At 36.3% G+C, this 24,111-nt stretch overlaps 2 protein-coding genes across 4 annotated transcripts in view; both read right to left on the bottom strand.

Annotated features, from left to right (window-relative positions):
• The window catches only part of LOC107661626 (protein Shroom3-like), a 57,923-nt gene extending 48,959 nt beyond the window's left edge, over nt 1–8,964 (bottom strand). The window contains exon 1 of the mRNA XM_016451290.1: nt 8,234–8,964. Coding sequence (XP_016306776.1) covers nt 8,234–8,380 — 147 coding nt within the window. The 5' untranslated portion in view covers nt 8,381–8,964. The remainder of the gene's footprint in view (nt 1–8,233) is intronic.
• Nucleotides 8,965–19,780: 10,816 nt separating this feature from the next.
• stbd1 (starch binding domain 1) lies at nt 19,781–23,519 on the bottom strand. 3 transcript variants are annotated; one of them, XM_016451241.1, is made up of 3 exons: nt 23,193–23,519; nt 20,136–21,498; nt 19,781–20,036 (listed from the first exon to the last, which is right to left on the bottom strand). In XM_016451241.1, the coding sequence occupies exons 1-2, from the start codon at nt 23,506–23,508 to the stop codon at nt 20,144–20,146; spliced, it is 1,671 nt and encodes a 556-aa protein (XP_016306727.1). In that variant the 5' UTR covers nt 23,509–23,519; the 3' UTR covers nt 19,781–20,036; nt 20,136–20,143. The 3 variants fall into 3 exon arrangements, with proteins under 3 accessions (XP_016306727.1, XP_016306728.1, XP_016306726.1); XM_016451242.1 differs by having other exon boundaries at nt 19,781–20,389; nt 20,480–21,498; XM_016451240.1 differs by having other exon boundaries at nt 19,781–21,498.
• Between the last annotated feature and the right edge of the window lie 592 nt (nt 23,520–24,111).

The following is a 24,111-nucleotide window of genomic DNA, read 5'->3' as shown; positions in this document are numbered from 1 at the left end:
AGAAGCTAATTTGACATAGATACAAGCTACCTGTAGTAGTAGTACTGTAGTTCAACTACAGTGCAGAGAGTGGAGCTATTTTTTAAATATATAAATAAAATATATTATCTTATGCTAGTTCAAAAGAAGTACATTTATTCAGCAAGAATGCATTAAAGTGATCAAAAGTGTTGGTGAAGGCATTCATAATGCTACAAAAGAATTTTATTTCAAACAAATGCTGCTGTTTTGAACTTTCTATTTATCAAAAGGCATAGTTCACCCAAAAATGAAAATTAGCCCATGATTTACTCGCCCTCAAGCCATCCTAGGTGTATATGACTTTCTTCTTTCAGACGAATACAATCTGAGTTATATTAAAAAATGTCCTTTATTAACAGCAGTGAATGGTGGTCAAGATTTTGAAGCACAATAAAGTGCATCCATCCATCATTAAAAGTACTCCATACGCCTTCTGAAGTGAAGCAGTACGTTTGTGTAAGAAAAATATCCATATTTAAAACTTTATAAGCCATAATCTCTAACTGTCGTTCACACGTACACAAGAAAGTGGCGTTCCAGCGGATGACGTAGGACATAGGTGTAGCTTAAGCTCCGGTGAGAATATGCTAGTCTCGTGAGAACCAAGTTTTGTTTACAGCAAAGGCAAACAAGTCTCCTCTTGGCTTATATCGAAATCCTCTGTCATTTTTCGTTTTGTACTTCTAATTCGTGATGGTGTTTTGTTTTGCTCTCTCCTCTGCGTTTTCCGCCTTCATCATTTCTCACCGGAGCTTACGCTACACCTATGTCCTACGTCATTCGCTGGAATGCCACTCTCTTGTGAACGCGCGTTCATAAAGTTTTAGATATGGATATTTTTCTTACACAAATGCATTTTTTGGGCTTTAAAATCTCGACCACCATTCACTGGCATAATAAAGCTTGGAAGAGTTAGGATATTTTATAATATAACTCCAACTGTATTCATCTGAAATAAAAAAGTCATATACATCTAGGATGACTTGAGGGTGAATAAATCATGGGGTCATTTTCATTTTTGGGGGAACTATCCTAAAAACATTTATCAAAAAAAAAAAATGTAAAAATGAAAAAAAAAAAAAAATGTTAAGCATCAGATTTCAGCCAAAATGAAGGCTGTATACCAAATCACATACTACTTATTACTATGTATTGTAAGTATGTACTTTGCGGGTACACAACTGTTGAAAAGTTTTTTTTTTCTAAAGAACTGAATATTTTCATTGAGCAAGCAAGTGTAAAATTCATCAAAAGTGTCAGTAAAGACATTTATAATTTCAAAGGAATGCTGTTCTTTTGAACATTCTAAATGCATCACTAAGCAAATATTAACCATTTTCCACATTGGTGATAATAAGAAATGTTTCTTAAGCTGCAAATCAGCATATTAGAATGATTTCTGAAGGATTATGTGACACTGAAGACTGGAGTAATGATACTGAAAATTATGCTTTGATCACTGGAATAAATTACATTTTAAAATATATTCAGACAGAAAAGAGTTATTTTAAAAGGTAATAATATTTCAAAATATTACTGTATTTTTTTTATCAAATAAATGCAGCTTCAGTGACTTTTTCCAAAAAAACTTTGTCGATACAATTGCATCATGATATCACTGACCCCTTGTACTGTTACTATACATATTGTTTGCATTTGCATGTATTTCTCTTCTCCCCCGATAGCTCCGTTTGGCCGGACGGCCAGCTCTAGGAAGGGTTCTGGTCGTCCCAAACGTCTTTTATATTAATTTAAGGATTATGGAGGCCACTGTGCTCTTAGGAACCTTAAGTGCAGCAGACATTTTTTTGTAACCTTGGCCAGATCTGTGCCTTGCCACAATTCTGTCTCTGAGCTCTTCAGGCAGTTCCTTTGACCTCATGATTCTCATTTGCTCTGACATGCACTGTGAGCTGTAAGGTCTTATATAGACAGGTGTGTGGCTTTCCTAATCAAGTCCAATCAGTATAATCAAACACAGCTGGACTCAAATGAAGGTGTAGAACCATCTCAAGGATGATCAGAAGAAATGGACAGCACCTGAGTTAAATATATGAGTGTCACAGCAAAGGGTCTGAATACTTAGGACCATGTGATATTTCAGTTTTTCTTTTTTAATAAATCTGCAAAAATGTCAACAATTCTGTGTTTTTCTGTCAATATGGGGTGCTGCGTGTACATTAATGAGGAAAAAAAAATAACTTAAATGATTTTAGCAAATGGCTGCAATATAACAAAGAGTGAAAAATTTAAGGGGGTCTGAATACTTTCCGTACCCACTGTATATAACTGCATTTGCTTAAAATTCATAATTAACTTTTAGGTTCATACACTGAACCTACTGAACCCATTTTCTACAAGAAAAAATACAAATAAAACTGAAAGAGTATCACAAATGTCTTCCATACTATTTTAAAAAGCATAAAAAAATGCACTTACAATTTTAATCTTGCATACTATTCAAGACAGATAGCATGCGAATTGGGATACAGCCAGGCAGATCCATCCACCAACAGTTACTGGTGTTGACACTGCCACACACACACACTCCCATCTCTCTCAAGCGCAGATCTGAGTGTGAGGCGCTGAAAGAAACCCATCGGTGACATTTACACCACCCATAAGCCTCGAGACTTCGCTCTATCTCTCCCTCTCACCCTTTCGTCCGTCACTGTCCCTCTGTATTACTCCTCTGTCTCACTCCCCAGATAAGAGCAGCTCTCAAGGCCTATAGCTCCTCTTCATCCTTCCTCCTTATCTCTGGTTTCGTCCGGGCGTCTTAACCGCGCTCCGGGGCCGTATTGTTGCCGTGGTAATGGTGACATGCTCTTAAAGGGGGAGTGAAGGGCCGCGGCTGTTGTTTGCGTCCTGCTCACTATTCAGCACAACACACTTCACAGCTCACTACGACACACAACACACTACTCACCATTGAAAACAAGACACTGCTCTACAGCACGCAACAGAAAGCACGCTATTCAGCACAACACACATTACTGCACAAAAGAACTACATCAGACCAAAACCGCAGCAGTATGTTAGCTCACGCTCACGGGACAAACTACAGGCAGATGAAGTACGTCTCCTGTTGAGACAAGTACAGATTGCTTCATTCTGGCTGAAACTTTAAAATACGGCTGTGTTCCAAATCAAATACTAATTCTACATATAGTAAGTATGTTCTTTGCAGGTGATGTTAAAGTACACTACTGTTAAAAAGTTGTGGGTTAATAAATAATACTTTTATTCAGCAAGGATGCATTAAATAAATGCATCTCTTTTGAACTTTCTTTTCATCAAAGAATCCTGAACAGAAAAATGTATCATGATTTTTACAAAAATATGAAGCAGCAACACTGATGATAATAAGAAATGTTTCTTGAGAATCAAATCAGCATACAGTATTAGAATGATTTCTGAAGAATCATGTGACACTGAAGACTGGAGTAATGATGCTGAAAATTCAGCTTTGCATCACAGAAATAAATTAAATTTTATTTTATTAAAATAAAAAATTATTTTAAATGGCAGTAGTATTTCACAATATTACTGTTTTTACTATATTTTTATCAAATAAATGCAGACTTGGCGAGTAGAAGAGACTTTTAAAAACCAAAAAACAGTTAACATCACTAACAGTCCAACTTAACTTAACAGTCCAAAACTTTTGATTGGTAGAGTACTTTTCATTATATAATGAAAAAATATTGTGTATTTACAATATAGATTGTACTTTTTGCATTTGCATCAAGACACAATTCATTATTACTTCTCTTTAATTCAGTCTTATTTAAATAAACATTTCGATAATCTCAAAGTAGACAAATCTCAGCCACTATTTCAGTCTATGGCTAAATATTCACACAAATGCATACTTCAAAAATATAACAGAAACAGTATGCAGTACCTCTGACATACTGTCTTCAATGTACTATGACTTGGGACTACTTAACCCTAATCTTGCATGCTATTTAGGACGAATACAATGTAAACTTTGGTGCAGGCAAAGGGTTTATTCAATCTGGATGTGAATTACGTGATCTTTGATTTCAGGATAGACTAAATTTGTTGTGGTATACAGTCCCAAATTACACTTTTAGGGTCGGACGGTGGGTGTACGGTGCACAGATCCTCATGTTTTGGAAACATCTGTTTCCAAGCAGAAAACATCATTGTAATCAATTCCTGTTTATGCAGTTGAACATAACAGGTACTGTATACACAAACGCAGGAGAACACAGGCTATGGGATCCCATTGTCATGGCAGCAGCAAATCCACAAACTATCTGGATATTTTGTGTTGTTTTTCTGAGAGGCTAGAGAGATTGGAGTTGGGCAGTAGAGGACATTACTCAAGACCAGAAATCCAGAGCACCAAATAAGGCAGGACGGGGATCTCCTCTGCTTTTGCCTGTTTCCATCCAAGAATTACTCCCTCTTTAAGAAAAAAACACTTCCAAACAAACAGAGCCATGTATTTTAATCACATTAACCTTTCATATCAAGTTGTAAATCTAAAATTTGGAACAAGGTTCACTTAACCAATAAAACACAGGTATACACTCTTAAAAAGTGGTTTACGTTATTTTTAAGTAGTACTTTGATCTCCACAAAGATTTTTATTCTCTAGTTTCATGTAGCCTATGTATATGCTCCAAAAATCTAGAAACCAAAACACTGATCTGAAGAACCTTTAATATCAATCTCCAAAGAACTAGGTAGCAATGTAAGAAAACTACATAGCCTAAATGTTTTTTTTTTTTTTTTTTTTTTTTTTTTTAAAACAATCATTATTGAGTCCATGCAAACCACAATCTCATTACTGTAGAAATGGGATAAATGATATAATTAAAACCCCAGGAAATTACTCACTGTTTAAAAGAACACCTCCAAACAAATACAGTCATGCATTTTAATCAAATGAACTTTTTATATCAAGTTGTAAATCTAAAATTTTGAACAATGTTCACTTAACCAATAAAATACAGGTATATACTCTTAAAAAATGGTTTTATACTGATTTGGGGGAACTTTTAAGCGCCACAGATTCTCTTAATTCTCTAGTTTCATGTACGTATGTATCGATGCTTCAAAAAATCTAGAAACCAAAACACTGATCTGAAGAACTTAGAATATCGGTTTCCAAAGAACGAGGTAGCAACTTAAGAAGACTACAGAGCCTAAATGTTGGGGTTTTTGCCAAAAACAATCATTCTTGAGTCCATGAAAACCACACTAAAGCTCATGACTATAGAAATGGGATAAATTACACAATTAAAACCCCAAGAAAGTTGAGTCTGGGGAAATGAATATTCCTACATGAGATCTTCCAGGATTAGTCACAAAACCAGTTTAGGGATTTTTGTTCAGTTTCAGGATTGAAACTTCACCTGCTGAAGTTCATGTCAAGTCTAATTATATTCTTTTTTTCCTTCCCAGAAAACAAATGTAGTTCCCCCTCATTGATCATTGGCCATCTACCACAGACATCCTGCTGCATGCTGACTTTTGGACTGGCGTGATTCAAGGGTTCGTAATCTCTTGTACAGCTAAAACTCACACTTACACACTCACAAACACAGGCACTGCAGAAGAGTGATAAAACTCTTATCAACCTCAAGGGAAATGTGTTTAACCCCTGTGATGCCAACAATTAGTCTACATTATTCTTCAAAGATAAAGCCCTACCTCCTCTGGGTCAACTATGACAGAATATCACTCTCTGGGATGTTTTCATTTCATTCCCATGTGTCTCCCTGACCGCAGTGCACTGATTAGCCAACATGACTGATCAGTGCTGATCCACTACAGTGCAAAAGAGCTCATTCTGATCACAAGATCAGGGATTAAACACCAGTTTGCAGACTCAGGGCTGACACTTCAGACCTGAATAGATGAATCCATTCTGATAAATATGACAGAAGTTCCAAATTCGTCACCAAGCACCATACAAAACACCAGATTTTCATTAGAATGCCTTTTTTTCATTAGAACCTTGCAAACTTTATTACAAGCTTCATTGCAGTTGCTTATTTGTAATAAGTTAAATAATGTGACTAGATAAGCCTATTGCTTCTGTTGGGTTTTCTTCCTTGGTGGGAAGGAAATGAGTTATGTTTCCTGTTTCCAAGGAAAAAAGTGCATGGGTCTGGACTCTCCGATTAATTCTCCATAAAAATGACCTAATGATCCACTAGCAAGAAAATCATCACTATAACTACTGCTAATACTTATGGTTAGTAACTTGAGGTATACAAGTAAACACCCCACTTTTGATACAAACTTGAATGATACTTCAAATCTTGATCATTTTCACCTATCTGACAATGTAACAGGTGATAACTATCTCATAAACTCATATTTAAAGAGGGACCCAAGCTATCTAGTGATAAGAATATCATAGAGACTTCTAGGTCACATTACCAAAATTTTGTCAAAAAAGCCCATTGTCTATTGTCAACAGTGATTGATGTAAGGACAGCCCACATAAAAATCACTTTCAAACTAAGCAGATTTCCATTTGTCAACGCGGCAAATGCGCATGACCAATTTGAACCTGTGGAGAAATCTTTTACCCTCACACATAATTTGCGATTGTGTGGATTCCTATTAAAATGACTGGATTTCGCCAGTGAAAAATTGCTGAATAGAATTAAATGTGACCACAAGTTTACCTAGAACCTAGCAACCACCCAGAAAAGCCAAGCAACACCTTAAAAACCAACCTGAGAAATGTAACAATATTGATGCATTGATCACCACCAACTTCTACATTGGCAGAATTCTTTTTTATTTAAATTAAACATCTAAAAACCTAAATTAAAATTATGTTGCTACAGAAAAATAATTATTCCAAATATACCAAGAAAGAATCAATTCCCCTTTAAGAATCCATTCAGTTTAACTCTAAAATGGCCACCAAAGCATCTTGAGCTTTACAGAACTACAATGCAATCTAGAATTCTGATGCCTATTATTTTTAATGCTCGGGCTCCAGCCGTGTGGGAGAATTCAACAGGAGCATGTGAAACTGTTTTATGAATGTAGCAGGTCAAAATCTGTTACTCACGCTCATCTGGATGTCACACCAAGAATCTGACCCTGTACTCAGCAATTACGGTCTAGATGCCTGAAGGACGCTCCCTCTCATTAAGAAGTGTGTGTGACATACGGACCCTAGGGTCTGCACTGCACCTTAAGTGACCTTCATATGTGAAATACATAACATGAGATATATTTCAATTAATGCATTATTTGAATATATAATATGAACTTTACACATGTAAAAAACACAGTGGCCCCAAAACGTATTTGGAGACTTGAAATGCCAGAATGTCATTGCATTTGAAATGCAGTATCAAACTAGACAGCATCTGCAAACAGGATATATTTTCTCAGAACTAACTAAAGTCACTTTTCAGAGCCATTTTTACAATGACTTTTAATCTAACTGACACAAAAATGATTTTAGTGCATGTAAGAAGTTCAGCAACCCTAATTTTGCCAATTAGAACATCATCGTGGTCGTGAATCAACATCAATCAATCAGAATGATTGGGAAAGGGCCAGAGTTCAGTGAGGTTCAGGTTAAGTGGCTTGTACACATCAACCTATCATTTCCCTCTGGTTTAGAAGTAGTTAATGGTTGGGGTTAAGTTTAGGACTATGATTGTTTGATAAAACTGATGTTGATCCAAAGACCAGCAACATCACAGTGACCAATAAGATCAAAGGTGTCCACACCAAAATAATCATAACCACAGGTGTAGTGATCACATTAACCACATCTATAGACACATCCCACTAACATTTAACTGTCATAAAGTGCTAAAATACTGTTTGCCTTCATTTTAAACCGTGTAATAGTGTTTAAATGTTCTTTATGTGAAATATTTTGTTTGAAAAGTGTGCTTGTGATATGTTGCCACTTGGTTTGACATTTTGTTATCTAACGCACTAACATTTCAAACATTTTAAGTGACTTAAGTGTTCAAATACATGTAACACACTGCTCTCTGGCATCTTACATTCACAATTTCCATTTCACTTCCAGCCACAAAGCATGGACCCCTCATTATAGTTCTCTCCGGCATATAGAATAACATGCTGACTGACACATTCTGACACTTTGAGGGCTGAAGCTGTTATATTCAGGTGACAGACACACAGACATTTATCATCTGAAAGACAGGTGAGAAAGGTGATACTTTACCTTCGATATGATTAACGGCTCATCGTGTTCAAGCCCACCTTTGAGCGTGAAACCCCAGGGCGCTCCACCCTGCAACTGAGCCTCGACGAACACCAACTTTCCCTTTTGGATCACGGTACTGTTGCTGCCTGGAAAACTATTATCCATCGCTGGAATGTTGGGGGAAAGAATGGACGAGGTCGTCCCTTAACGTTAGTTACTAAGTCAGCCAATAAACTCCGTCCAAGGATGTTTCTTCTCAGTCAAAACTTTAATGATATGATGGGTCATTTCCTCGAATTATTTCATTCGGGATCTCAGCGTAATATAACAATCCCGATTCTTGTTTCTAGCACCTACCTTACATCCCTACCTGCCAGTCAGATTGAAGGAACGACACCACAACTTTTCCAACCTTTCAAAAAAATGTACATTTGCAAATAAGCAGTCAAATCTGATATCGTGTACCACTTTTCCGGGCAGTGGTCTCACTTTTAAACACCGTTTGTGAGCCCTTGCTCGCTTCCGACTTAATTTTTACATCACAATAGAATTTGATTCATTTCACTGGGTCCGCAGAAAGACCGAGCGGCGGGCGCGCAGATTCCTGTCAGGAAGAAACAAGTTCCTGCGCGAGCTTCCAAAGTCATCGAATCAGTGCGAACCCGCGTTTCAGCTTTTAAAATACAGAGTTTTCAAGTTTTCTTCTCTTGTTGATGCGCTGAAACGCTCCGCAGCCATGGATGAGGGAGTCTGTGGTCGACCCCCCCACACCCACCTAACTCCACAGTTCATCGGAATGGTACCGCGCATGCGCGAATCGTGCAAACAGCTCTACCACAGTGAAATAATACAACAGCTCCCAAAATCACGTACTATGGTGCCTGTGACCGAAACTGACATAATGTAATCAACTCACCACCTTGTCCTTCCACATCATGTTGGGAAATCATACAAACCGACTTTTATAACTGGTCAAGTCATCCAATTCATATTTCGAAGTAGCCTATTTTGCACGCATTCTGCTTTCCTTTCTCTCATGGGGCTTAGGTGTAGCAAAATACAGTAACACTCATGAATACATTTGACTGAATCCTTACCCTTAACTGCTTAAGGGAGTGGATATCAAGTTTCTCGCCTCAGATAATCTCGTTTATTTAGGTTAAACATTTCTACTGTCCCAGAACTGAACTTAAATGTTCTGTTCTGAGCTACCAATCATAAATCGTCTCTGTTATCTGACAGATATTACTGTAATAAACGTCTTTGCTTTTTGACAGTCGTAAACTTTGTGTATAATATACTGCAAACTTGATTCACACTCTTCTTCTTCTTTTAATTTTATTGGCGGTTGGCAAACCAACTTAAAGGTGCATTTACCGCCACCTACTGGACTGGAGTTTGGGCAGTACTTTTTATATATATAAATAGTATATATATGTGCAAAATATACTATATATATATATATATATTTTTATTTATTTATTTTTTTTTTTCCACTATATATTTCTATTAAATTATTTCACTTATCCCAGTATTTTTCAAATAATTCATTAGGAGACTATGTATTTCCCTAGACATTGTTTTTCCTAGCAGATTTCCCACTGTCATGTTTTGTTTTCCAACTTGTGTTTCTAACTCCCTTCTTTCTTCTTCATACCTTTTACAATCTAATAAAATATGTTTTACTGTCTCTTGTGTGTTGCAGTGGTTGCAAAGACCAGTGGGGTGTTTTCCTATTTTGATTCACACTCACAGCAGCCGCCCTTTTTTACCCAATCACGAACGCCCTCTACCTGTCAATCATTTTGAGCGTTCAGGTTTGCTGACATGAGGTTTTCTGACAAGGCTTTTGTGGGTGTGGCTTTGAAGAAAGAGGGTGTGGTTGCACGGATTAGCGTTGTTTAATTGTGGCGTCATTTTGTAGGCGTCCCATGGGAATGTTCAATACCTTTTTAGAATAGCAGTTTTCCATTAATTCTTCAAATAAGTCCTGTGTTTAACATTAGTCAAAAGACCATGTTTTGTTCTATAACGACTCTGCACAATACCTCAAATATGACTGTGATTTGTTATACATATTTGTGAATCATACATTGAATTGTTATTCTAAAAACTCATTAGATTTTGGCTCAGAAATGCACATTTTCTTCTAGGTTTTGGGTACTGTTCATCGGTTCTGGCAGACTTTGGCAAAATGTCTGAAATCATTTGCTGCACATTTAAAATGTATAAAAATAAAACTTTGCACAATGCAAAGGGTCTAAACCTATGACAGTGAAGTTATGTGTTCATGCTCTTGTGTTGTTTAAAGTTGACTGATGATCCAGTGAACCAGTTTGCTTCAAATATAAAACAGATGTCTAACTTTTGCACACATTTTGGGGTGTTAGAGCAAAAGCATCTGGAAATGTAAAAATGTAGTTTAGATACATGAGTTTGATTTAATTAGTCTTTATTAAAACGGATTTAGATTTTCAAATGGATATACTGACAATTTTATTCAAAAAGATGTTGACACTGTTAAGTAGAAACAGCTGGAGAACCAATATGTCATTTATATTAATTCTGGCCAACCCTGACCTGTTAATCATCACCTTAACCTGTTTTCACTTGTCTCTACCAGCAGCTGCTGCAAGACCTGACCTCTGTTGTAAATGAAATAACACTCCCGCGGGGCAAGCTTTACCCATACTTTATTTTGGCCTCCTTACAGTATTACTGAAATTTGATTACTCTAGGTATTCATCATAGAAAAGCATGTTCAGTTTTGTTTTTGGGGTGCTGCAGGGTCTGACTCCCTTTACTGGCCGCATGATCCTCAATTTCAAAAAATATTTTAATTTCTGTAAATGCAAGACCAGATCAAGAAGAGGTAGGCCTAGTTTATTAATGATTAGTACAACTCATTGTGAAAAAAAATATTTTTTTCTTCCTAAAAGACTAATTTTGAAGTTAGAAAGAACCTGTTTCTGTGTTGGTTTCTTGGTGAAACATTTTCCTGTACCTCTTTTATGGTCATTGAAAGCTCCAAAGGTACCTTTCATCATTACAATAGCACACCTGCGGCGTAGTGTAACAGGTGTGGCCACTGCCCTCAGCAGCCTCAAGACACATCTGAACATGTTTACCGATGACATCATACCTATATGAGGTCACTTCCTGATCTAACTTGCAGAAACAAACAAACAACAGAAAAAACAACTTGTACATGATGTTCTTCAGCACCGGCACACATACCACTTTCACATACATGGATGAAATGCTCATATGAGATTTTTGCAGTATGTACTCGCATAAAACCTTAGAGTTTTTAGTGGTCTACTCATCAAATGAATACCATTCTGTAATACATTCAAGTAATTGGCCATTTTAGGGACCATATTCTTAAAGAATCATCATCCACAGCTTTTTCCTTTGTTAGACATAGAGGTTCAGGAGTAGTGAAAGTGTTTTGACAGCCTATATAGCCTAAAGGTATGTTATATTTTCACATAATTGCATTTTGTGAGAGTTTATGTAAAGCAAATGCTTAATTCCTAAATTAAATTAAATAGGATTTCTATTTTGTTTATTTTCTTTAGAAAACTAATAAATACATAATTCAAGAGCAAATCTTTACTTTTTATTGCACTAATTAAAGGAATGGTTCAATCAAAAATGAAAATTTGCGTGAAAAAGTCGTCTCGTCTGAATCAGGAGAGAAATATGCACAGATCAAGCACCGTTTACAAGTGAAAACTGTCTAAAAAAATCTTTAAACAAACATGTCAATGAATTTTGATGTCAGAGGACACATCATACTCACTGGAGGAAGCGCTGAAGCAACAGTTTAGAGTTGAAATGCTTTATTGACGGATTTGTTTCTTACAAACATGCAGCTTTTCACTGCTCAAGATGTTAATTGATGGACTGGAGAGGTGTGGATTACTTGTGGATTATTGTGATCAGTCGATCCATTGCTGAGCAAGTGATGTAATGCTACATTTCTCCAAATCTGAGGAAGAAACTAACTAATTTACATCTTGGCCTGAGGGTGAGTTCAACAAATGTTCCATTTGGATGAACTATTCTTTTAAAAACAATATTCACAAGTATTCATACAAGAGTCCAAAAGTGTTCTCTACTCGAAAAAAATGTTCTCTAAAAGCTGAATCACAAACATTCTCCTAGACTGTACATGAAGACCTTGGTCTCATCTGGAGGACAGGGAGGTTTGAATTGTCACAAACAATACTGTTAAAACCCATTGAGACCGTCAGAGGGCGCTAAACACACATGTAGAACGCTAATTTAATCCAGTTTTGAAGCATCCCATAGGCTATATGTAGCTATAAACTATCATTTCAAAACCTTATTTTCAAACTACGCGCACAGGTTTTAATTTTCAGAATCTGGACTGACTTATAGAGTCTGGGTGGTCTCTTTACAGTGTCTAATTTTAATAGAAACACGTTTTCTAAACGTTTAAAGTGCATAATTATATTCGGCTTTGATGTTTAATTTGATTAAAATGTTTATGAGTGTAGATAATAAACAGTGGCGCTACAGCAGGCAGCTTGTTTTCCTGTATTTATGTAACGCGCACACAAATACATGCATGCGTTTGCATGCTGAGAGTTTGCCAATAAAATAGCATCTGTGTTCAAAGCTTCTTAGGGACAGTATCGCATTTCAGTGCCACAATAAACAGTATAACAAACAAATACACAAAACATATCTTATGTGTACATGTATGTGAGTCATAATACAAACAGCAGAGAATTGAAATAAGTGGATGAGTCTGCATTTATTTAACAAAAAAATACAGCACAAAACAGTAATATTGTGAAATATTATTACAATTTAAAATAACTGTTTTCTATTTTAATATATTTTAAAATCTCATTTATTCCTGTGATGAAAAGCTGAATTTTCAGCATCATTATGCCAGTCTTCAGTGTCACATGATCCTTCAGAAATCATTCTAATATGCTGACATGCTGCACAAGAAACATTTATTATTATTATTATTATCAATGTTGAAAACAGTTAATACACTGAAACAGCTGAAAACGCTTAATGTTTTTAATGCAACCGTGATGAACTACCATTCAAAAGTTTGGGGTAAGTAAGACTTAAAATATTAAAGTGATCATAAGATTTCTTTTTCAAAGCTGTTCTTTTGAACTTTCTATTAATTCAAGAAAAATTCATCCTGGAAAAAAAATGTAGCTTGGTTTCCAACAAATATTAAGCAACACAACTGTTTTCAATATTGATAATAATAAACATTATTAATAATGTTTTAAAAATGTGAAATATATCCAAATAAAAAAATTAAAAAACGGTTATTTTATTTTGAATACTATTTTACAATATTACCATTTTTTTTTACTGTATTTTTGATCAAATAAATGCAATTGACTGGTAGTATAAAAACTGGGGAAAACGATCAGCACATGTGGATTTGTGGCCTTTACCCCAATTTCGCTCTGCATGTAAACACCATTACTGGTTTATTCAATGTGTGCATGCATTGTGAGCATGACTGTTTATGTTTTGACATCAAAACAAGATCAATCCACATCTAATAGTTTTCTGTTTTCGGGTTTATTAAATAAGCTGAATTTTTAGTTGTTGTAAACACACTCAATGATAAACCCCTATCGGTTGACCACTTGGTTAAGACCTAGTTCTCGCCGTTCACGTGATCACAGTGTGCCCAGACAGTTCAATGAGTCGCTCAGCAAAATCCCAAGTCAATGAACTTGTGTAAAGAGAAATGATGAAATCACTGCACTTCCTTTTTGCACTGAAATTGCACCAGCTTCTAGTGCATCAACATTTAAAGAAGCTATCAAAACTTAATTTTGCATTGAAGTTCTGCACTGCAAAGGCTGAAAACGTGAAAAATAACAGGATGAAAGATAAATACAGAGGTTTTGCGGTGTATAATAATCGGGTTGAAGCAGGTGTGACACTACAGGCCTTCAGCACCGTGGGTTTGCTCTGTTATCCAGGGAGTCTATTTCTGTTTTCTGGCCTTTTTATACACACTATCCTTTTATAGCGCGGTCTGTTGAAGGGCAACAGCAGTCATGTGGCTATTGCAGTATGAGAGGGAGATATGTTTTATTAATAGTCTCAAGTGCAGCGAATTTCCATTAAAGCAGTAATGCTGGATCATCAATTTTAGAGAGTGTGTGTTCATAATTAGGGAAGAGCATGAGGGTGATGGATGTCTTGATATGTGAATGTGCTTTAACACAAATGAGAGCTAGAATGGAGAAGAGGTTAATTTTGCATTATGAAATATACTGGTTTAGATCAATATGAGGTTCACTAAATAATGTTAGAAGATTCTTTTTGGCGTGAACTATTCCTCTAAGCAATTTTAGCATTGCATTGACACCCAGTGCACTTACTGCAGGCCAGGGACAGTTTCCCTGGAGCTCAAGGACACAATGGTGATTAGGTAACTGAGCAACATTTCAGTTCATGAATCATCCTTTAGCAGGGTTAGAAATGAGGACCTTTGGGATACAAGGAGACATTTTTAACCCCTGATATACCACCAGGCTTATGATATGATAGATCCAACTGTCATACACTACCATTCAAAAATATGGGGTCAGTATGATACTGCAAGGATGTATTAAATTGATCAAAAGTGACAAAAAGACATTTATAATGTTACAGAAGATTTTGATCACAAACCAAAGAATCCTGAAAAAATGCACTAGAGTTTCCACACAGATATGAAAAAGCAAAAACTATTTTCAACATTGATAATAATAAGAAATGTTTCTTGAGCAGCAAATCAGCATATTAGAATGATTTCTGAAGGATCATGTGACACTGAAGACTGGAGTAATGATGCTGAAAATTCAGCCTTGCATCGCAGAAATAAATTACATTTCAAGATATATTAAAATAGAAAACAATTATTTTAAGTTGTAATACTTTTTTTTACAATTTTACTGCATTTTTGATCAAATAAATGCTGCCTTGATGAGCTTGGTGAGACTTCTATATGAGAGATGGATAAAGAGGTCAGAGGTCAAACACTGCAATACAAACCCTGCAACCTTTGCATAGATCTAAAATGTCATACTTTGTCATATGATACATAAACTCCCCTTTGGCTGTATGTCAGAGTCCCTCTCTGGTGTCAATTGGTTGTAAATTTCGTTGGTCATAGAAACTCACAGAATAAAGTGAAGCCTGCAGGGTGTAAATGAGAAATCTATTAAAAGCAATAGCATTGAACTCTCTTTCTGCTTGACACACACACTTTAACACCTTTAAAATAAACACATGCTGGAGCATCTGAACTGCCTGCAGAACAACAGAATAATGCAAACTAATTCAAGCTCCTTCCATGAACACAGATTCTTACCATGGTATTACCATAACATTTAAACGGAAAAAGGGTTTCTTAGGATGCTTCCATAATGGTAAGACCTTAAATTGCCTTCACTATGGCAATCAAACAGTGCCATGGTATCAGTTTTTGTAAAGGTCAATGTAGACACATTATTTTTTACAAAATACTGTTTTCATATGGTACTGCCTGAAAGATGTAGACATGCAAATTAATGTTAACTGTTAACTTTGGATTCTTTGCTGTGAAATTAACAATTTGCATCATAGCTCTTGCTGTTTTTTGTATTTACGTTCAGGCATTTGGTAGAGGTTTTATTTCAAGTGACTAATTACACTGCTTTTAAGGCATAGGTCTCTTAGTCTGAGCAGTGAAAACAAACTTGGCTGCCACCTAAGGTCACTTCAGGCTGTTTTAAACATTTTCTTTTGCAGGAATAAACTGGGCCACTAAAGCTAAACCTGCTTTAGACTAAAGTCAGAAGTCCGTTCTCTCTGAAGAGGGCTGGGATATTCAGAGATGCCCCCCTTTCTATCTCGGTCTGGAGCCTTCATCAAGACTCTGTTTAGATGAATTATGTATTGCATGACAGTTGAGATGTTTACGAGTTATTTGTTTGAACTTTCTATTCATCAAAGAATCCTGAGAAAAACGTATCACGGTTTCCACCAAAATATGAAGCAGCACAACGGTTTACAACATCGATAATAGTAAGAAATGTTTCTTGAGCAGCAAATCAGCATATTAGAATGATTTCTGAAGGATCATGTGACACTGAAGACTGGAGTAATGATGCTGAAAATTCAGCCTTGCATCACAGGAATAAATTGCATTTTAAAATATATTCAAATAAAAAACTGTTGTTTTAAATGGTAATAATATTTCACAATATTACTGCTTTTACTGTATTTTTGAACAAATAAATGCAGCCTTGGTGAGCAGAAGAGACTTACTTAAACATTAAGAAACTAACCCCAAACTGAACAGTTTAGACCAGGGGTGCCCAAACTCAGTCCTGGAGGGCCGGTGTCCTGCAGAGTTTAGCTCCAGCTTGCCTCAACACACCTGCCGGGAAGTTTCTAGTATGCCTAGTAAGATCTTGATTAGCTGCTTCAGGTGTGTTTGATTAGGGTTGGAGCTAAACTCTGCAGGACACCGGCCCTCCAGGACCGAGTTTGGGCACCCCTGGTTTAGACATTTATGAGTTCCAGACTGCATTGAATTTACTTTGACTGGCATATATTTGTCTAAACCAACTTGGTTTTCATTTTTAGCCTTTTATCTCTCTCTTTTGTTTGAGTTTGCTAGTTTTCTGACCGTATTTTTTTTTTTTTTCTGTTGTTGTGGTCAAATTAATCATTTACAGTCCTGTGGAGCTCCAGCAAACTCATGACACCACATATACAACTGCTCCAGATCTGCTTAAATGTCACACAATACACAGCAAATAGAAATAGAATACAAGATATGCAATGATGTCATAAAGGAGAATATGAAAACTTGCATTTACATTTAGAATGTTCCATCACAGCTGTCTCATCCTTCCTATGAACTCATAAATGTTTCATGATCCTGTCACAGGCTAAAGTCACTGTCTGTTTGGGGAGTAAAACAGCAAATAGCGCTGCAGTGGAATGAAGCTTAAATAAACACCAATATAACGCTGTCAGTGAAGAGGATGGGATTCACTTCCCTTTGATTTTCATTAGGACAGCAGAATTGGGTTTCTTATTATGGTAGTTTATCATATTTTCCACACATCAAGGACACCAAAAATCATTCGCTTCCAACCAAATTGTATTTTCAGGCTTTGCCGATAAAGTCAAATTGATTTTCGTTAGTATTGACAGTTGTGTGCAAACTTTACAGACTTGCTCAGTCAAAGAGAGCTTCTGTAAGCATGCCTTCAACCTGTGCTGGGAAGATAAATACTATCTTATCGAGAGAAAAAAAAAAGATTAGTGTGCCAATTTCAAAAAATGATCTTTACTTGTTTGTAGAGGCCAATGCAAAGGACAATGACTCATTGTCAAGATAATAATTTATTGAATTAAGTTATTTGCTGAGTGACAATTACTGATTGACAGTTAAACATACGTTTAAAGGTCAGAAACAGTATTACACCTGAATTTCACAGAAAAACAGTTAAAGCCAAAACACAAATAAACATGTTTAGACAAAAGTGTAAGCAGCATAGGTTATTCATTTTAAGGCAATCGTTGTGAAACAATAAAGAGCAGGATGCCAAACTGCCACAAAGATAATGGTGTTTTTGGCTGGTGGTGGGTGTTTTGCATTGCTCAAGCATTCACAATCATATCACAGGCCTGAAAGATACTTTATGCAAGTACGTGAACGCTAAAGTTTCAAGCAATTTAAGCTGAAATATATTCTGAAATGTGTCAGACAGCCATTTTTAAAGTGTAACTATTAAAATGCGTAACTTTGTGTTGTATTCTCAGTGTTGCCACAAAGGGCGCTATAACAGGCATTAGCCTAAATTAATTTCTTCTGTGGTTAGTTTTCTCTCTATGATCATCTACTGTCATGACATAGCAACATTTTTTTTTTTTAAGATAAATTTTTTTAGACCTTTATTATGATAGGACAGATCAGAGCTGACAGGAAGCGAAGTGGGAGAGAGCGGGGGCGAGCTAGGGAAAGGTCCTCAAGTCAGGATTCGAACTCGGGACTCCAGTAGCGCAACGGTGCTGTATGTCGTATGATGTATTGGCGCCGACAAACATAGCAACAATTAGTTAAAGTTAGTCAAAGTCAGCATGTGCATAGCTAGAAACCTTAAAGGGGTCATATGATGCTGCTAAAAAGAACATTATTTTGTGTATTTGGTGTAATGAAATGTGTTTATGCGGTTTAAGGTTCAAAAACCACATTATTTTCCACATACTGTACATTATTGTTTCTCCTCTATGCCCCGCCTTTCTGAAACGCGTCGATTTTTTCGTCAAAGTAGTTTCGCATTCACAACGAAACACAGTGCCTTCACGACATGGCGGCAGCAACAAAACTACAGCAAGAATAAAAGTCACGCCTTCTTTCATTGCATGAACATTTGGGAGGCGTTATGCAAATCTTCCCACATCGTGACATAGACATGTGGGGGCGTGTTAGAACGAGCCGTTTTAGGTAGACGTGGTTGACTCTTAACTTTTATAAAGAATATCTCTTTGGATCTGAGACTTTAGTCTTTGCAACTTTACAGATCTTCTTTATGCACCAAGAGCTTGTAACACTCCAAAGAGAAAGGAAAAATTGAAATCGCATCATATGACCCCTTTAATAATAACTAATTCAATTAAAATCACATTTGAAGGAAACCATCTCCCCCCTGAGAACTGAGCTTTATAATGCAATCATGCTTGCAAAATATGTACAGTGGGACTGCATATTTGCATTCACGTCTGCATTTGTGCACTTGCATAGAGTATGTTTCCAGATAAGTTAGTCATGAAAAGATTAGTGAGATTCTTGCGACATTTTAGATTAAATTCACACACAAAACATTATACAGTATGCTTTAAAAGAGATATATTCAACCTCTGGAAGCATTAGGATTTTCCCTTATACATGAAAAACAAGACTTTTTGTGAATTTTCTCAATTTTGGTACTTCGCTGTTACAGGATTATAGTTTTAAGGGCAGACAATTTCAGTACGACTGGATATAATCAACACACATTTATCGATGTAAAAAAAGTGCATATTTGTAATATTATAATCTTATTGCTATAGTAACAGTTCCACAGCCTCATGCTTTATTGGAATAATTAAGTAATAATTAATAATAGTACAATATAATCATACATATTGGATTTCAATAATGCACTATGGATTATTATTGCTGTATAGAGTTGGAAGAAGTTGTAGGGCTGCACAATTTGGGGTAAAAAAAAATCTTATTGCAATTAAAAAAAAAATTAGGTTTGATGTGCTTGTTGTTAGGGTTGCACAATTTGGCCAAAATTTTATATATCAATATGGCTATTAAAAAATAATAAAAAACTAGTAATAATAATAATAATAATTTTTGTTAAAAAATATAAGAATTATTAAATAAAAACAAGATAAGAAATATTATTATTGTAATATTTTACTCTAAAATAAAAAAAGAGTATTTAAGAAATAATAATAATAATAATTTCATTTTATATGAAACATTACAATACTAGTATTTATTGCTGTCTTTATTTAAAAAAAAATCAAATAAACTTTTATTTTGACAGAAAACCGCAGCGAGCTTCTTTTTTGTTAACAAGCGTTTCCAATTACAAATATGGGAAGATGGTTGGAGGATGTTCCATTCCCAATTTACTACTAAAGCGACCAAAAATTAGAGCAGATGCAGAGATGGAGATGGTGTAAAAAAGCGGCATTTACCGCAATGAGATGCTCCGAATAAACTGGTCACTTGTAAAAACACATTGCCGCTCGCTTCACTCTGAAACACACAGCGCTTATATTTATTTACTTAAACCACAGCCATATTGCAATTTTCAATTTTATTTTAATTAATTGTGCAGCCCTAGAAGATAGTCACCTCTGAGTTCAACAACATCCCCAGCACTTGTCAAGATAGATGTCTTCATCTTGGCTTGTTAAAAAGAGATAGCGGTTTCCACACTCCTCCCAGCGAGAGATCCTTCCATCATCCACCAGGATGAACTTCCACTCCACCTGGCTCTCCACAGGGAGGCTGATAGTGTTGGCCCAGAACCCGTGCTTGGCTTTCCGCAGTGGAACAAATCTCTCCCAGGCCCCCAATTCCTGCAGGCTCCCGGTAACAGCCACCAGCTGGTTAGGAGAATATGTGATGTAGTGAATCCTGAAGGTCACGTTAACCGTTTGAGATAAAGGCGGAACAGTCGCTACTCTTTTACTCACCGGTTCTTCATCGTCTTTGGCTAAACCGGTCTTGACTTGCCCTTCTTTTTCTTCACTTGCAGTTGGCGAAAGCCAAGGAAGATCTCTGAACTCTGATGCATCTACGTTTAGCCACTCATTATTGTCCATAATAGCGTCCATGATACTGATTTCATTCTTTTCGTGTTTCTTCTGCACTGACGCACCCTCTTCGTCGGTTTTCTTCTCTTGTGAGAGGCTCATCTGTGTTGAAGACCCACCCATGAACGTATTATCCGTTTGGAAACCCAAGTAGTTCTGGAAGTCAAACCTGCTGCTGTGGTTAACCATGGTCTCCACAGCTGGGCTCAGGTTTATGGCGTCTGTGGCGTAGCTTCCAGTGTGAAACCATGGCTGGCCTTTTATTTTCTCCATCGTATCTGTCTTCTTATCACAGCAACAGCAATCAAAGTTATTTGTTCGTGGAAAACGGCAATCATGATGGTGTTCAAACTTCTTGCTGGTGTTCTCCACTTCTTCCATCGCTGACGTCTTGCTGTTTTCCTCTAATTGGATCTTGCTGGGATTGGATGGGGCTTGGTCTGGAGAATAATTACTTTGAGTTGTGATGTGATATTGATGTCTCTGAAAAATGATCTCCCGAGCGCTTTCAGTTTCAGACAGCTCATCCGTGTCCAAACTCACAGACTTGTCAAGGTATTCCTCAATTTCCTTCTCGACAGAACTGCATTGGATGTCCAATTCTGTCAAACCTACACTCACATCAGCCAAAACCTCACGTCCATCATCATCCTCATACTGAATATGTTCCTCACATTCCGTGTTTTCATCAGGATCCATTTCTACACACTGATCCAGATCAGAAGCCGTTTTTTCTCCCATTTCGGGTTCGAAGTCTGATAGGAGCTCATCTGTAATCTCCTCCAAATCCTTAAGAGTGCTTTCATTCAGGTCTTTCTCTGGCACCTCAGTAGGAAGGAGCATGTTGTCTGTGGATGAGAGGTTACTGCACTTCTTCTGCTTTTCACCCTGACATTCTCCTAAAAGAGAAGGAAAATGCATTACGTCACATGCGCTTCAAGTGATTAAACATTTATATGGGAATTCTTTTAGCAAAGAACAGTCTTTTTTTATCGCTTTACATCTTTTTCATTCTTTTTTTGACTCAAAATGTTATTTGTGCATTAATGTTTTCATTGGTTTTACGGTTGTGAAACAATATTTGATCCGTTCATGAGAAAAGTTCATGTCACTGTTTTTAAATCCAAAAATAGTCCATGTAAATGACCTGAAATCGAAGTAGATTACTTGCCTCGGTAAGTAATAAATCAACCAAAAATCATCAGTAATCGAGCAAAAAAAAAAAAAAGAGAGAAAAACAAACTTTAGGACTAACTAGATTTGCATTTCTAGAAGGAAATACCAGTGCCTATGAACCAGCTAAATAATAGTGTTTAAGTGTACATTTCAGAATTTGGCTGTATGAAATGAGATGCTGCATCAGAACTGCATGCCTTCAACTTTGCATTGTCACTACACTCAGTTCTTCTTGTATTCTGGCAGCTAAACACAAGAGTCACAGTCAATCTCTAAAGCAACCCTCAAACTGCTGCACAAGACTGTGGAATATAATTGCCAGCAAACATTTGGACAAGACAAGGCTTCTCTGCTGCTTTTGCAGTGTAAAGACCTGTTTGATGGTTAAAGAGATGTAAGAAAAGAAAACACTAGTAACAATTCAGTGTGCAAATAAATGCAAGAAACCTGTTCAGACTGACCTCTTAGCTGAATTAAAAACCACAATACTCAAAGCTGCAGGTTTGCAGTGTTGCAGGAAAGACAAAAGTTTGGGGTCTGTCAAATGTTTTAATTGATGAAAGACATGGTAAAAACAGTAATATTGTAAAAACAATAAAATAAATAAATAAACTAAATAAAAAATTATATTGTAATATGTTATTTGTAATGTATTCCTGTGATGCAAAACAGAATTTTCAGGATCATTCCTCCAGTCTTCAGTGTCACATGATCCTTCAGAAATCATTCCAAATTTCTTATCATTATCATTAAAAATCTGCATTCATTTGAAAGTTATAATTTTTTAAAATTATAAATGACTATATCACTTTTAAACAATTTAATGTATCCTTGCTGCATAGAAGTATTCATTTAAAAAAAATGATTGACCCCAAACTTTTGAATGATAGTGTATATTTACGTATTTTCTATATTTTATTATTATTTAATTTTTTGTGCCTATGTGTGGCTTTATTGTAATGTTTTAGACAGAGCATTGTTTTCTACGTTATTAATTATTAAAAACTGAAGCATGACATCATATCCTATTTGTTGCCATGTCCAAAAAATGTTGCATGCTCTAGTCGTGTGACCTAGATTTGTATAAAATTATTCCAAACATTATGATAACCAAAATCAATAACATAATCAATAGGCCTATCTAAAACCCCGCCTTCCAAATTTCAGCCTGCAAACGTGCAAAGTGATGGACATGCAGAAAACGATTCTGATTGGATAAGTTTTCTGACTGGCCAAAAAACAGCGCGTGCCGCTCACCAAAACACATTTTTGCCGTGTATGGCTGTCACATCGGCATGTGTGGTTTTGCCTGTTACAGTGACATCTGATAAGTCATAGTCATATTTTACATGTGGTATTGCAAAAAAAGTCTCGCACAAACATTTAGCACCATGTTTCAACAATTGTCAGGTTTTACCTGTTGACTCGGTAGGTCGATCATCCCTCTCTCTTTTCCTCCGAGCCGTGCTCCCTTCTCCCGTCGCTATCGTCGTTTCGTTGCCGTTATTCTCGCCACCCTTCCCGCGCTGACCTCTAAAGGATCGGTAAATGAAGAACGCGGCGCACACCGACAGCATGCCAATGATCCCCACGGCGACTACGGCACCGAAGCCGCCGATCACATCCAGCAGGGAATGAATATCGCGCCGGTCCAGAGCAATCGGTTTGCTCTTCTTCATGGTCATGCTGTGGGTGAAAAGCGTCAGTGTAGATGTAACGGTGCCGGTGATCATTTCATTCTGAGCGCCGCGGGCGAAATGAGCCTTTGATGCGGCAGAAGATCAAAAGAAGCCCCGCAATCAGGTGAGCACGCTGCCAATGTGTCTCTCTCTCTCTCTCTCTCTCTCTCTCTCTCTCTCTCTCTCTCGATCAGTCGCTCGCTCGATCTTTTTCAATTTTGAAGTAGGCTACTTTGTTATCTGACATTTTTATGGTGCATGTTCATTCTATCCATTTTTTAATGTAGTTTTGTGTTTTTTCCTTATTCCGTGCCACATGATTTTATATTATTTATTTTATTTATTTTTTTATTTTGGAAGGGGCAAAATGTGTGTGTTTTTTTAAATGATGATTATTATTATTATTATTATTTTCCACGTTTTTTCTTCATGTTTTTTTAATTTATTTTTTGTTAATTATTATGTTCTTTATTTATAGATTAATATATATTTATTTTGCTATTCTTTTCTGCACATTTTTATATGAAAGCCTTGAATCACAAGGGGATTTGAATGTCTCTCCCTTTTATTTTTAAAGTAAATGTACATTTTAAATCTTATTTTTTTGTAAACTTATTTTGTTTTGCATTCTTTCTTTATATTCTTTTTGTTTATATT

Source organism: Sinocyclocheilus anshuiensis, unplaced genomic scaffold (assembly GCF_001515605.1).
Source record: "Sinocyclocheilus anshuiensis isolate Anshui unplaced genomic scaffold, SAMN03320099.WGS_v1.1 scaffold1425, whole genome shotgun sequence".
Lineage (NCBI taxonomy): Eukaryota > Metazoa > Chordata > Actinopteri > Cypriniformes > Cyprinidae > Sinocyclocheilus > Sinocyclocheilus anshuiensis.
This window is presented reverse-complemented; position numbering and strand designations above follow the sequence as displayed.